Source organism: Macrobrachium rosenbergii, chromosome 31, assembly GCF_040412425.1.
Source record: "Macrobrachium rosenbergii isolate ZJJX-2024 chromosome 31, ASM4041242v1, whole genome shotgun sequence".
Lineage (NCBI taxonomy): Eukaryota > Metazoa > Arthropoda > Malacostraca > Decapoda > Palaemonidae > Macrobrachium > Macrobrachium rosenbergii.
The window spans coordinates 22,054,743-22,070,943 of record NC_089771.1 but is presented as its reverse complement, the minus strand read 5'-3'; the positions used below and the strand labels follow the sequence as shown (position 1 = coordinate 22,070,943).

The following is a 16,201-nucleotide window of genomic DNA, read 5'->3' as shown; positions in this document are numbered from 1 at the left end:
ATGGCATCCTCAAGAAGGTTCTTCTTCAATTACTTGAGTACCAGTGTTTTATTGTTTTTTAGGCGATTGAGGCTTCTTATTTTCCTTTAGTTTAATAATTAAAGGAATTTATAACGCCCGTCTCGATCTCCTCTCACGTCGTCTCTTGACCTCTCTTGGTCTTGGCTCGGCATATTTGTTTTGTGTTTTTTATTTGTATCCCTTTTTATTTGGGATGTTTTACCAGAAGTGCTGTTTACCGTTTAGGCTACGAGCTACCCCCTCGGGCCCATTCGCTTTTTTCATGACTTCATTACGAGAGTGATTTTATTATGGTAGTGATGTTTAGCGTTTAGGCTACGAGCTACCCACTCGGGCCCATTCGCCTTTTATCATGGCTTCTTTACGGGAGTGATGTTTAGCGTTTAGGCTACGAGCTACCCCCTCGGGCCCATTCGCTTTTTATCGTGGCTTCAATACGAGAAATGTTGTTGAGCGTTTAGGCTACGAAGCTTCCCTCGAGCCCATTCGCTATTATCATGGCCTCATTATGCTTTATTTTTGTCACTCACTCTCTTAGCCTTTGGGGATCTTATTTTCATTGTTACTGTTACGGTTTTTACTTTGTTTTCATAATTTTGTTTATTTTAGAATTTTGTGTTCCTTCCTGATCAAGTGCTGTCTTGCTGTTTAGGCTACGTGGTTCCCCTCGGGCCTATTCGCTTCTTATTTTGGCTTTATTTTGCCTTGTTTTAGACTCACTTCTCTAAGTGTATGGGAACATGATTTTCATTGTTACATTTAATTTTTGACCTTGTGCTTGGATGCTTTTGAATTTTGGGATACTTTCATTTAACTGAGGTCGGTCATGTCCTTCACGTCCATGTCGTGTTGGGCCTGCCTATCCTCCTACATGTACCTTACAGACAATTTTTGTTTTATTATGATTTTTTTGAGTTATTTGTAGCCTTTACCCCTCTCCTAGGCTTCCTTCCTTTACATCGCCTCAGTTAGGTTAGCCTAGGGGTTGGCTGTAACACTTTTTCCTTCGGGGAAAATTGTTTAAGGGGACGATCTCGATCTGTACGTATGAGTTTCATGTCGGTGATCTCGTTCTGTACATGTGTGTTTTATGTCTGGTGCTTCCCTTTGTTTGGTTTTGACTTGGATATATTGCCTACGTCCACCCTCTCCCTGTTTCGGCTTTTCACTTAGGCTAATGTTCCTAATAAGTTAAGCTGGAATAGCGAGGGTTTACCTGCGTAGCCTATCCTAGTTCAATCCTTCCAAAACTTACCAATGGTGACCGGAGTGCTCTCCCCACTCCTGTTCACACTTCTTTTACCGACTATATATTATATGTTATTTTGTGGTTTGAGAGTCCCCTTCTCTCCCTTTATCCTTTGCTCTCTCTCTCCCCTTAGTTTGTTTTCAAGTTTGTTAACTTTCCAAGGCTTGAGAGCAATTATCCTTATTTTTATGTCGTGAGCCTAAATCCCCTCCCTCTGCATTGATTGATTGTCCTTCGGTGTCTGAGTTGGCACTCCACCTGGACCTGAGGTGACCAGGAGTGCTCTCCCCACTCCTGTTCACACTCCTTTATCTTTCATTGCTCTCCTGGCCGTGAGGTTTTTGCCCTTCCTCTCTCTTTTTCTCGCTCTTGTCGTGCGATACAGCTTTTACATAGCGAGGGGATCTATGAGAATCTCTGGGCGCCCGGGAGTGCTGTCCCACCCTGGTCGCTGCTTTGGGTTACCAACCTCCCTGGCCTATCCTTCCCCCTTCCTTTTACGCCGACTATTTCCCTTCGTGGTGCTTCCTACACGTTCGCACCTCACTGTTGGGATCTCACGAGGCCAGTTAGCGTTCTCCACCTAACTGTCTTCCGCTTTATTTACTTTCGTTCCCCCTCCTTTTGCTACTACCTGTTCGGTGTTTTGTTATCTTGTTGGGCGCTCTCCTTGCTTACTGCCACGGGCGGTTTTAGTGTTTAGCGGTCGGCGTTTATTCCCCACCGCTATCACTTCGTTCAGGATATCCTCCTCCGGGGTTTTCCTCTTGGCTCGGAGGCGCCCACTTCCGAACAGTTCATAACCTTCCCACATTTTGTTCAAACATGATCGCTCGGAATGTTCCGACTGACTTGTTTTTATGTCTATGAGTTTTGTCCTGTTAGCCCGGTTTTCTCTCCGGTTTTCTCCGGGGGTTTTCCTGGTCTGACTAGGCTTTGGCTGCTACGGTACTCTGCTCCGGCATCCGTTCCAGCATGCCTTTTTCTCATACGTTTTCGACTGGTTTTGTCAAGTGCAGGAATGCTCCGCTATCCTACAACAAACCAGCGGTCACGAGTCTATAGCTCCCATTCCGGTGCGCAGTCTGTTTTGGATTTATAGTTTGGCACGGAAGGGGTTATGAGCACGCTATGCCTCCTATAAGGCTTTCTTTGACAAAGGAAAACCTATTTCTGGAGAGGCCCGTGTCACCCGGGTGACCCACCCTGTTTTTCATTCTCTCCTCCTTGATAAACTTCATTCTAGTGGGAGGTGGGTGCTAACATAAATGGAATGCGGCTAGCATGTTTCTGTAAGGTCCATGAAAGCAGTGCATGGGCTTCATCGCAATCTCTCTCGTTGGGACTTTTGACATTGGGAATCTCTATAGATAAGGTTCCGTGGTCTCAGAAGTCCACTCCTTTCCATACACGACTCCATCTAGTGGAGTCGCTTCTGGGGGTAGTAACTCCAGCATTTCATTTAGCTTTCTCTGGTATCTAGCAACGGAATTAACAGAAATAAGTGCTGAATGACTATTTCACCGGTGACACGGGTTCTCTCCAGAAATAGATTTTCCTTGTCAAAATCCTTTATATAATGTAGAATCAGTATTTGTATTTTAGTTATTTTGTATGGAATACTTGAACTTAAATTTGCTGTCTATCCAGCTGCAGTTTTCTCTTATAAGAAATATAAATCTTTTGTAATAGTACAGTATAATTAAACTAACTATTGAAATATGCTTTTTAGAGTCGAGGCAGAGCTTCTTTGCGCAGTACTTCCTCTGCATCCTTAAGTCAGCAGGCCATAAACAGGTATGTATTTTAGTTCCTATAGAATTTGCTAGTTTAGTCAGCACAGTTTTTACATGGATAATGAACAGTATACTACTGTATTTATAACTTTTTTCACACAATTAAAATACTAATTTCTTTTCAGGAGTTTTAGCAGTGCCCACAGTAGCCTGCCTCCTCATACCCCACGTACACCGACACCAGGTAGTGCACCAAGAGCATCAACCCCAAAATCTGGTGTTAGAAGAGAAAGAGCAATTGATGATGAAACTCCAACCACCCCTCGCTTGCCTCCACGTGCAGACCATTCAAACAGGTAATTTGATTTTGATTTTTAGTTCTCTCATAATATTATCATCATGATTGTTGTTGTTTGGACAGTTGCATATAAAAGGGCCAAAAATTTCATTATCTTACAAAGGTCTAGATTTGAAAGAGAAAAACTCCTATAGGAGAGATGATTAAAATAGGTGGAAACACAATTAAGTAAATATGTGTAATAAACAACATTTCTGAAATACATAAGTAGGAAAAAATAAGGCAACATTGTATGGTGCTTTAAATTTATTTTAGGCAAAACTACCAGCAAGGCTGTTCCCGAGTTGACAGAATAGGGAACGAAAGATCTTGGGCGCTGGTCAATGCAACAATGTGGCACCTTAGCAGACGATGAATGCAGAAGCTCTGCAAAATCTTAACTATACTCTATTTCAACTCATGTGGCATCCAAATATTATTCATTGACATCTGGTCATAGCAACGCTGGGTTGTACTCTAGACATTGACAGAGGATGAGAGAAAAGCATGGGTGGGAAGAATACCCAAGAGAACAACAAACAAGTAATTGGAGAGAGCGACAAAAGATAATCGGAAATGGATGCAGAAAGAGAGAAATGACAATGATCCCCTTGCCTTAAAGCATCGTAATTTAGGGCTATAGTTTATGTTTCATTCCTACTGGCCACTTACCAGCATAGGTTTAGGTATGTGGCACATGCATAGCTATCTCGGGATTGGCATATATCAGTGGTTCTGATTTTGTAGACTTACTGTGATAAATATGCAAACTGTTTCTTCGGTAATACATCTGAATGCTTATATACAAAGAACCCTCATACCTTTTTATGTAGATCATTGACTTGCTGATTTATATAATAATACAGGCACACGACAAACGAGCTTGTATCAAATAGTCTGTGCAGATCAAACACAATTGAACGATGGGAGTTCATGAAATTTTTTATCTCGTTGTAGGTAAATAAAGAGATATCTGGCTATGCAAGTGTGAACAAAAGGTATTTTATTAATTCCTTCCATGTAAATAACATGAGTTGCGTAATAGTCTTAAATAGCATGAAATATTGTTGCCTGTGAGGCTCTATGGGGTCTGAGGTAGGTGAAGGGGGGACATTTCAGTTAAGTATGGCAGTGGTATTGCAGTTTTCTTTTCAGAATGCAAGGAAAACTGGTCAGAATTAGAAGTGACTGATGATGGCAAGTGGTAGAAGGATGAATATCCATCATTTGGTTTTCTCATCAGAAGGCAATAAGAAGTAGGTTGTAGATCCAAATATTAAGATGTTTAACTTGGATCATCAAATAGTTATGATTAAGTCTTATACATTGTTTTTTTATTATTATCATTTCTTAGCCTTTCTGTGAGTTATTTCACTTATATAGAGCTTGGATAGAGGCCTACTGTTATTTTAAGCACAGCTCAACAATAGTTTAACTTTCCCATTGTCACTAAACTAAGACAATAAGGGATTATCTGTATGATAAAGTACAATGTTTATGCATGTATGTTTTTCTTTGTTTGACAGCTATAATCTACAGGCATTGAAAATTACATTGTTTTGCTGTAGTCCAGCTTTTGGGCCAGTTGTTCTCTTCAGAATGGAGATACCATGCTAAATTTTGATAGTTCTTGTTGGAATGGAATGAGGTAAAATGTTTTTGGTTTGTAACTCAATATCTTGGTAGTTGGAGGCTTTGCATTAAATTCAGGTATGTCTGTGGTGGTATTCATAATCTTTTCCCAGTTTGGCACAAGACTAACAGCTACATATTTTCCTGTCGTGGTACTTTGAAAATACTTATTAACCGAGATGACCATTGCTTGTTAAGAGGTTCATTTTATCAAAGGCAATGGCTGCAGCAGTGGCAGAAATTTTCTTTATAGATACTGTATAATAAAAATGTATTGTTTCCCAATTTGCAGAAGACTACTAGCTACATCTGTTTTTGATATGGTGCCTTTAAAATAGTGATTGATTGAAGTGTACATTGCTGTTAGAGTTTTATTTATTTTAGACTGGCCTCAACTGTGACAAAAACATTTTATGGAACTAAATCTAGTATATTACCAGAAGTATGATTAAGCTCCTTAACCAGCTTGGCAATAGATGAGAAGCCATTCTCCACAGTAAACAGTTAAATGCCAAGGATGTGTAGCTCCACACTGGTAATTTCTTAATTTTTACAGTGCCCCTCAAGTTCCCCCAAGATCTCGACGTGGATCTAGCATTGTTCAAGATTCAGTAAATTCTAGTCACTCTCCATCAGATGTTCAAGATCCTAAGCCACCCAAACCACCACCAAGACCACCTGCTAATGAAGACGCCCCTTTAAAGTCTGGGAAAGATATAGTAGACAACTCGGTTTGGTATGAGTATGGATGTGTGTGATTTATTTGCTGTAAAAATTTCATGGGAGGGTCACTTGGAAGTTATTAACATTTACAGTAACTTGTAAATATTTTTATTTAAATCTGTGGCCAAAAAATTCCATATTTAATTGTACAAAAAATTTGTTCTTTAGAATTCAGTCTAGGGCCAGTGTAATATTAGATTATCTTAAACCCCAAGAATGGAAAAAAATTGTTACCTGAACATGTTCACTGTTAGGTGATGGATAAGTTTTTAAACCTTGTTTTAAAAGGTAATTTTAGTATTAAAACTGTACGGTAGAAATGAATAAAGTAGGTGACCTTGCCCATAGTTTTATGCTATCAGATCTCGTAACCTGAGATTATCATGTGTCAGGTTAGGAATGCAACCTAATGCTGAATTCTCTTTGAATGTGTGCACTAGTGCTTTGTAATTTAGTTGTACATATTTTGGAAAGGCACAAGTTCATTGTAAATATGATTTACTAGCCTTCTGTATCATTATAATTTTTTATACGCATACAATTTACACAATTTTGATTTTTCTATACCGTTGTAGAGAAATCCAAATGAGGTGTTTTGTGTAAATGTTTATAATTTTTCATTTCATCTGGTACTCATTATTTTCAGGTTATCATCACCTCATTCATATAATTATAAAAAAAAAAGTCATTTGTGAATGTCCTGTGGGTACTTGATTTTGAGGCATTTAACCTACTCCAATTCTTTTTCACATTTGAAAGTTACTGTTGGTAATGAGTGATTTACTGTGATGGATAGTACTGTCAGTTTAACTATAGAATGAAGTAAACACCATCGGAATAGTGCTTATGTTTGAGAATTTTTATTATTTTCAACAGATTTAAAATTAACCTTAGCTATGTCCAGCTTGAAAATACTTGTATCTGATAATTGGAGGTTAACTAATTTACACTTAATGAAAATCACTGGAAGAAAACTAGATAAACTGTGGCATTGATAATTTTAATTTGGTGTATTGTAGTGTTACCAGTGGTTGCTTAGTGGTAATGTTTACCAAAATATAGCATGTCAAGCTGTTTATCTACTTACTGATTACAATTGAAGTTGTCTCTAATAGTTTACTGAAACTGTATTCTGAACTTCATGATTGTATTAGTCCATAAAATTATACTAGTCATATAGAGGTATTGATGTGTAATGTGGATAAAAAAAAATTACATAATTTTTCATTGTTAATGGTGAAAACATACTTTCAATTTACACATGGTTGTAAAACATTTCTGTGAATAAGAATGGATTGTAAGTTTAACTCATCCCATTGCAGCATCAAAATTCTTCCTAGAAACTGCCACTTTTTAATCATTTTGGCCGAGCAAAAATCCTCTTCTGCTTGAATACACTTACAAAATGTATCAAAATTACAGGACAGCATGAAATAAAATTATGAATGTAAAGTTTTTTATTTAGATATACAAAATATATACAGGACATTTATTACAACTATGCCCAGAAATATTACATCATACAACAAATGGAAAATAAAGTGTTCCAAGAAGAATTGCTTGAGAATACTTGCTATACAGGAACTGCAACTGTAACCAAAAAAGGTCTCTAATTTTTTCTGTAATTTCCAGAAGGGCTTTTGCTAGAAGTTTAACTCCAAGGATTTTGAAAATAATTTTCCCCTAAGTGTCTGAATTGAAAATTCATTTCTTACATAGTACTTTCATTTGCAGAAGTGCTCTGCAATACTGCTGAGGAACTTCAATATTGTTTGTATCTTTACTATAAAAAAATATTTACCATACTTTTTAAAACTTTATCTCACAATCTTCGCAGATGAAATTATTCTGCTACAGCACCCAGCAAGACACAAGAGCACTGTAGTAGAAGACATGTGAGAATATTATCCACACCAAACAGCAAGTGGATTTCCTTCACATTTTAAAAAGTTAATAATTTATAAAGAACTTCTAGGTTAATTTAAGAAATTAGAAGGAAACACACTTAAATTGATGTAGATACCCACTTGCCACTACTACACCACAGGAAGAACACTGGCAATATAATCTAATCTATATGACTATTTTTGGTCACTTTACATTTAACAGATTGTTATATTTATATGTATATATTTATATATAAATGCCGATAATGATTATTTACAACTCTTACATGCATTTCTTAAATATGTCAGATAAGTTAGACATGACTAAAAACTTAGTACTTGAATAACAAGTACATTGGAGGTTGGCTGGTCTTGTAGGAATACTTTCAGAGCTATCTATATACAGTGTTAACAACCTCTGACTATGGCAACTGCACTCTTTTAAAAAATAATTGATATTACATGACAACTAAATGTGCATGCCTACATTATGATTTTCCACCTGCCTACTACATTAAAACCTTGATTTATTTTTTTATTTCTATAAACAATACCATATCCAGATTTTTAATTATAAAATAGCTATAATTTGTTCAACAGCAGTTTCTTGCAATCCAGGCATGCATTTAAACCATAAGAAAATACAGTTTATATATATTTATATATTTTTTCATTTAAAATATATTGATACGTGAAAGCTGTACAATTTTACACTTTAGGTATTGTTGGAAAGTTAATTAGTGGGGTCAAAGGTGGGCAAGGACGGATATTTCAGCATCATTTGTGGGGTTCTGAGGTGGAACACTGACATAATTTGAATTTGAACCAGACACAGTAACTACTACTGCATCAGAGCCAATAACTTGTGATGAATCAGTTGTCTGTACAATGGTAACTGTATTATCATCCCTTCGACTATCTTTCTTTGCCGGTGGCAAAGCAGAATCTTCAACAACTGCAACTTTATCTCTGTCCACTAACTGTCCTGCTCTTAATGACCCCTCCTGTGAAGGAGGTGCCCCCGTTGAGTATATGGATTCATGTGAAAGATATGATAAACATGAAGGATCTCTAGAGTGTGCAGGTGCAATGGATCCTCCAGGGTGTGAAGAAGGTACGGCATCTGGATTGTGAGACACTGAGCCTTCTCTTGATCGATAACTGGGTGGCTGACTATAATTGCTTTCTCGACCCAAAGTATTCACAGTCAACCTGCAAAAATGGACAAATAAGTAAAAGTTCATAATGAAGAGTAACACTTTATGTGGTCTTTACCATGCTAAAAACAAATAGCAAAAACAGAGTACTATTATCTATAACAGAAATCAAAGGCTGAATGACCTCTCATAAAATGTAACCAAAAAACTTCGTTTAATTGACATACCTTTCAATGTTATGTAAGTTTTAAGTAACAATTTTTCTGCTTGACATACCTTTCAATGTTATGTAAGTTTTAAGTAACAATTTTTCTGCTGTCAAGTTTACAAGATCATAATGCTTCTTTCCTCTACATTATTTAGCAGGTAGTAAATTATTAAAAATACCTTACGAAAGACAATGTAGTATGTCCTTTCTGTAAATAGCCAGACCATAAGAAAAGCAAATATTTCATGAATCATTAAAAATGCATTGACAGATGTAGCACATTCAATGGATACTCCAGTAATGAAGTGACGATGTTGATTTTGGGGTAAGGAGAAGATACAACTTTGGAGAGAAAAACTGGGAGGGAGTAGTAGTCCTGGAATTCTGCCAGAGAACAGTTCAAGTTAATAATTACTATGAAGGTGAGGTGTTGCCTTCCTTGGGTAAAATGTTGAATGAGGCATACCTTGCAGTTTGTAAGATTGACAGTGACATTTAGTCACATTAATGGAAAACAATGCAAAGTAAAAACAGGGTCTATGGCCATAGCAGCAAAATGTTGAAACTGCAGAGAATAAATACAATAGTATAATGTAACAAAGATATATAGATTGAGACAAGAGAGCTCTAGCCGAGGAAAGGCTGGGAAAGAGATAGACGTACATAGAGAGAAGACAGAAGGTGGTAAGGGGAAAGAGGATGCTTTGAGTCATGGAACTGGATTCTAAACACAGCAGAGGGAAGAAGAGAATGTTTCTGCTGAAGAGAATGTTGAGTAGCAAATAGATGATGAAAAATTGTTTGTGAGAGGGGTAAATCATGATGAAAATGGATAAATTTATAGTTAACAGAGAGGAGAATTGGAATGGAGGAAGTATTTTAAAAATTTTTTGAATAAGGAGATACAAACTGGGGGATGCTGGCATAGCATAAGGAAATATATGTAATGTAACCGAAGAGGTTCTGATAAGCCTTGGGAAGATAAGTGGAAAAGACCTTAATCCATCAAAAATAACAAAAGATGAGACCAGAAAACTGTGAATGGTGTATAATAATATACAAAGGAAAACCGTGTACAGTATATGCATTACAGAGTAATAAAATAATTACCAATATTGAGAAGGCATTTGACAAAGAAGTGGCAAGTACTGTATGTTAAGTAACTGTTGGTGTCACATCTAGACGAGCACTATAAACTTTACTGTTATCTTAGCAATAGATGAAGCTACAAAGAAGCGCTGAAAAGGAGACTTCTGGGAACTGCTGAATGCAAATGACCAAGTTTTATCACCTGAATCAGAATACAAAAAAGTTGCAGAAATACTGAAAAGAGGTACGACTGAAAGTGAGATGACTGAAAATGTAAGCAAACTAAAGCTTATGAAGACTTAAAGGACACAAGGAAAAACGTGTCAAGAAAGCAGTCATTCAGAAGCTGCAGAAGAAGTGTAATGGTAAACTTACTGCCAAATGTAATAGTGTCAAATCCGACACTCAGAACTGTAAGATACATATGAGGCAATAGATTTCCAATGCATGCAAAATGAATAAGGAAGAGATGGTAAGAGAGCACTATGTTGTAGAGGAAGGACAGCCCTTTGCAAAGGTAAGGGTACCCCATCAAGAAGGTAAAACATTGTTATCTTCTTGGAAACATACTGGAAAGTGAAATCAGTATTGCAAGGTCATTAAGAGAAAGAGTAGCTAAATCGGAAAGTAAGTGGAAAGACAGTGTTTGGGCTTCTAAAAAAAAAAGGAGAGTTCCTCATCAATCACAAGTAAAATTACAATAAGAAAATAGCAGAATATGCAATTTAGGCCGAAGGCCAAGTGCTGGGATCTACGAGGTCATTCAGTGCTGAAAGGAAAACTAATAGTAAGAGGTTTAAAAGGTGTAACAGAAGGAAAACCTTGCAGCTGCACTATGAAACACTGTTAGAAAAGGGTAGAAAGTAAGATGGAAGAAAGAATATGAATGGAGGCATAATACAAGGAATGAAACGGGTTGCAGCTAGGGGCCGAAGGACACTGCAAGGAACTTAAGTAATGCCTACAGTGAAATGCTTGTGATGCACTAACCCCAAGGGGTAAAGTAGAAGTACATTAAGGCCAAATTTATATGTGGTAACTTAATGTAATGAGTTATATGTGTGGTTTCAAGTAACTGTTACTTGTAAGACCTTTCAAAGAACAATGTAGACAATACTAAAGACTGTTCGCAGTGTCCTTTTGGCACAAGCCGTGATGTTCTCTGACTTTATTTTACATCCATTCCTTCAGCCTGTTCCTAACTACTGGTCCAACGTAATTACTCACCTTACTTCAATTTTCACTTTTCTTACCAGCAAATCCTTGGCCTAGAATTGCGATTCAGTGGTCTCAAAATTTGATTATCATAGCAATTCTGCACTGATCTAAAGTGTACTTTTCAATTCCTTCAGTATAAGACTGGTAGTGTTAGCAACCTCGACCACTTCTGCCTTTAAAATCCACGATTTAATTTCACCTTGGAAATCATCCTTACTCAAATCATTATACAGTAATAAATTCATACTTCTAGGCTCTGATAGGGATAAGGGTCTGATTTTAACAGCAGGTAAAAATTGGAGCAGTTTCAAGCTGAAGAGCGCAAGGAGAATATATGAAAAGTAAAATGCAAAAAGCAATGCAACAGGACGTCACAAAGACAAACAAAATCTTTAGTATCACCTACTGTGCACTGTGCAAGGCACAATATATGCATACCAGATCCTATTGGATATTTAAGGAGATGAATGTTTTTACCATCTTTGTTAAGCACTCTTCACAAAGTTATAGCTCAAAAAATCACAAGACAAGTGATTTTAGTTTAAGTGAATACCACAGGAAAATAACATGCAGCAGTTCAGTACCAAGTGCTTTCAAGTTTATGCATCATCATATACCACAGAAAAATAAAAATGCATGTATAAATGTGAAGGCACTTGGCAATGAACTTCTGCCTGTTCCTGGGGTGTGTGGTATTCAGCTTCTACTAGCTCTCATAAGACTAAAATTCTAAACTGACACTACATAATTAAAAATGGCATCTTTCCACATAACAATGACTTTTGCTACCCCTCTTTTTTTTTATATTATCCACATCCCCTATGCAAAATATATTTTTAAGCTACTGTACATACAGTATAAGTTCACAACTGCATCTAAAGGCCAGTCATTTGAACACAATCTCTCAAGCCTACTGCTCATAAACAGGCCGTTAAAATAAGCCACCAAGCATTTGTTTAGAAAAAAGAATTGGACATATTGACAAATATAAATACTTCACTTAGAACAAAATACAAACCCTCTTAAATTAGGGCCTCCAGATCTGTAAGTAGGTGGAGGAGATGGAGCTTGTGGATGTGCTGAATGAGAATGGTGTCGATCCAACAAAAGTAGTCTTAATCGATATTCTTGCATTGAAGCTTGGTAACTAGGTGGTGGGGGTCGGTACTGAAACTCTGGGTACATCATAGCTGTAAAAAGAAAAGTGTTTCATTTTTGGCAGTAAACTGGTACAGGCAAACAAACACATGAATTCAAGTTAATCTAACTCATAGAAACAAAAACTGCATTCTGTTAACAATAACATAGTATCAGCAAGAAATCTATGCAATGCAATTTATTGGATATCCTATATTTATATAAATTCAAACAAAATTTATATATATATAGATATGTATATATATATATATATATATATATATATATATATATATATATATATATATATATATATATATATAATTACTGACAGCATTTTACTTTTATACTTTTTATTTCTATAAAATACTTACAAGCTAAATACAATGTACATTGTGAAGCAGTGCTGGTCACGTGCATTCAAAAACTGACTTTAAACTACTACCCGATTCAAATTCCAAGTCTATATGCATCAGTTACGGCTTGTGTTTTCAATACTTATGTTAATGTTCCTAAACTCAACTTACATACCACACAAGGAAATGAGTTATGCACATAAATTTCTGTTTTCTTTAATCAACATCATATTCACACTTTGAATTACTAACAGTATAATACTGTAACATGATTTTTCCAATTATGAACAATCTTGACCGTTCTTCATAACCCACTTGCTGTGCTTTCCGTATCATTATCACTGATATGATTAAATCATTTCCACTAATTTATTTATAACTTTACAATCAAAAGTTACTATTTTTATGTATTGTGAAATAGCTTGGGTTTTACATTACGTAACTCCCATTCCACACCGACTGGTACGTATGATACACCTTTTATACCTCTTTAGGAGATTATGTCAGTTCAGTCTGGGAGACTATTCACATAGTAAACGCATCCCAATATTTAGTACGAAGCCCTGATACCCTTATGTTTATGTTGATCTCATTCTCTTTCCCTCAATTTATGCATTTCTTCATTCCTCTCACACAGGGGCTGATTTGATTACCCATTGACATTCAACCTATACACTTCATATCTTACAAAAAAAAAATCCATAGTAATCATTTTATATACAGTTTCTGGAGTTTTATTTTTTCAGCATCAGTAGAATCAGCATGCATTCTGATTTTAAAAGCAGACCCTGAAATGTCAATTGATAAAAGAAAAAGGCTTACCGGCGTAAGGATGATGAGGTCGCCCAAATGCTGGAGCCATGCGGGCCATGAAACGTCTAGGTTCTCCACGAACAGAGTCATGGGGAGCTAGACCTAACATGACCCTACATGGGGCATCTCTTGATGTCAGGTGCCACGCTACTCCAGACACGGTGATTAAAACTATACCAACCCCTGTGAATACAGTGAATAATACATTACTCTTATTAAATGATACATGACTAAGACTAAAAGTTCATATATTTGTTTATTGTAACCCAACAACGGTATCCTCCTGAAAAAAAAAGCTATTAAAAACGGGTGTTACATTAGGCAGGGCTATCAAATCTCATGAAAATACAGTAATATAATGAATGAAACTTGTAAAATACAGTAAAACACAATACAAATACGGATCGGAAGTTGGCAGAGACTTAAAAAAAAAAAGGTCATTAAGTTATCAGGGTCTTATCCAAACCTGCATTGCCAACATCAGCTACATGGAGGAATGATGCACGAACTACTTCTCAAATCTTTTCTCCATGTAAGTTAGGGAGCAAAATAAATTTCAGAAAATGCACAAACGTCGAGGAATTGTGCTCATAACTGACATTATAAAAGATACGACATATTTAACAATGTATTTTCTTACCACAGTACATTATGTATACGGTATATTACAATTACATTTATATTTATACATTGCCATGAACTACCATTTAATATGTATATATATATATATATATATATAATATAATATAATATATAAGTATCCATATATATATATATATATATATATATATATATATATACTATATATATATATATATATATATAAATGATTGGACACCAAATATGAAATACTTTATAACTAAAATAAGATGCGATTAATATTTATCTCAAATACAAGCAAACAACCCAAGTGCAACGGCATGCGTGGAGGCCCCGGGGCAGGCAGGAATGGACGAGGACGAGATGAAGCATAATAGCGCGGGTGGTGGTGGTGGATGTCTGCAGCAGCAGCAGCAGCAATAACGTGTACCAACTGGCCACATCCGGTGTTGATGGTTTGTGATAACGGAAACAAGTAGGATAGGCGTGACGTCGACTCCTGCCAATTCATACTCAAGTCCAATGTACCGGAGTGAGCTGTCCGTTTTCTTTACATCATTACTCCCCTTTTCTAAAGCCAACGACATACATGCGTGATAAATGACTTTTTAACTTTTATACGCTAACGTCATTGCTGTAAGATTCATTAACAACTAGAATATCTCTCTTTTTTTTAGCCATCCTGAAACGCTTGGAAAAACGACAGCCTACACACCAAATAGCCAGTGGCCAGTGATCATTAATGCAGTTCAGGATTTTTTAAAAGGAAGATCTCAATTATCATTTAACCACAACCAACCATGGGAAAATGACCAAAAGCAAATCAAGGAAGTCGCTAGTTCTCCTGTGGAAACCGACATGACATCAATCATCCAATTACGCCTCGAGTGCATTGGAGGCAAAAACCCAGTGAAAACACGCGGAGAAAATGTGTTCACTTAGACGTTAGGAAATTTAACAGCAAAACCTCTCTCTTGACTAGCAGTCTTCTCCGAATAACTGTTGGTGCCTAATTATCCAACCTCAATTGCTGAATAATGGATGACGGAGGAAAATACATTTACGATTTTATATATACACAGACACACGCATATATATAATTTATATAAACACACACACTTGTATATAAGAAAAATAACACACTGGCGGAGTCCTACGATAACAAGGATAAGGCGCTGATAACTAACTTCCTGCTTACTACCTCTCACAAAAGGTGGCTCACACATTCACATCACCACTTTCGGAAAGAGGATGTTACTGATTACTAAAAGAAAACCCTGTTGTCGCAAACACATGAAGTTGGTCTGTTCATGCATAAAAATTTAGTTCCCAAAACTTCCCTCATATATTTTAGCTTTATACTACAGTCAGTAATAACCGTTACGTACTTCAGTATTCCTATTCACTAAATTTCTAAATTTGCTTGAAGAATGAAAGAGAGAGAGAGAGAGAGAGAGAGAGAGAGGTGGCACTCGAGCTAGTGCTCCTGATACTCTGAAGACCACATACTGGCGAGAATCATTCACGATGTCCTGTTATGCAATGAATTCTGTAATAATGTCATATAGAGAGAAAAGTAGCGGTCATTCACGGCATAGTACATATTTCATGAATCCTTGCAACTACAATATGATGCCATCAGGCTACACAGCACTTTTATTCCTGTCACAGCATCCCAGTCCTCTACGTCTTATGTCATTAAGCAATGCGCAACACCTTATTTGTGCTGCATCACAAGTGCCTTGCGAAACACTTGGACATATAAGCGTCCCAGTAAATAAGACAATGACCTCTTAACTTCTCAAAAACATATAATTTTGTCAACAATTACTAATGTTTGTAATCTCAAAATTATCTTAGAAGCACTGTATGCATACGCATTTGGTGTCCTGAAAAAAACTAATATACAACATTAACCACACCATTGCTATCGTTTATCAGCTCGAAAATTTTTGCATTTTTATGTCAAACAAAACCAGTTATTGACGTACAATACAATAAGTAGAACAGTTTAAGGCACCACACACACACACACACAC

General features: G+C 36.5%; 2 protein-coding genes across 2 annotated transcripts in view; one reads left to right on the top strand and one right to left on the bottom strand.

The window, feature by feature from the left end:
* The window catches only part of LOC136855408 (girdin-like), a 454,012-nt gene extending 446,862 nt beyond the window's left edge, over positions 1 to 7,150 (top strand). Inside the window, 3 exon segments of the mRNA XM_067132402.1 lie at positions 3,003 to 3,067; positions 3,192 to 3,362; positions 5,532 to 7,150. Coding sequence (XP_066988503.1) covers positions 3,003 to 3,067; positions 3,192 to 3,362; positions 5,532 to 5,733 — 438 coding nt within the window. The 3' untranslated portion in view covers positions 5,734 to 7,150.
* Positions 7,141 to 16,201, bottom strand: part of LOC136855409 (uncharacterized) — an 866,344-nt gene continuing 857,283 nt past the window's right edge. Inside the window, 3 exon segments of the mRNA XM_067132403.1 lie at positions 7,141 to 8,796; positions 12,275 to 12,446; positions 13,572 to 13,745. Of these exon segments, the coding sequence (XP_066988504.1) occupies positions 8,331 to 8,796; positions 12,275 to 12,446; positions 13,572 to 13,745 (812 nt within the window). The 3' untranslated portion in view covers positions 7,141 to 8,330.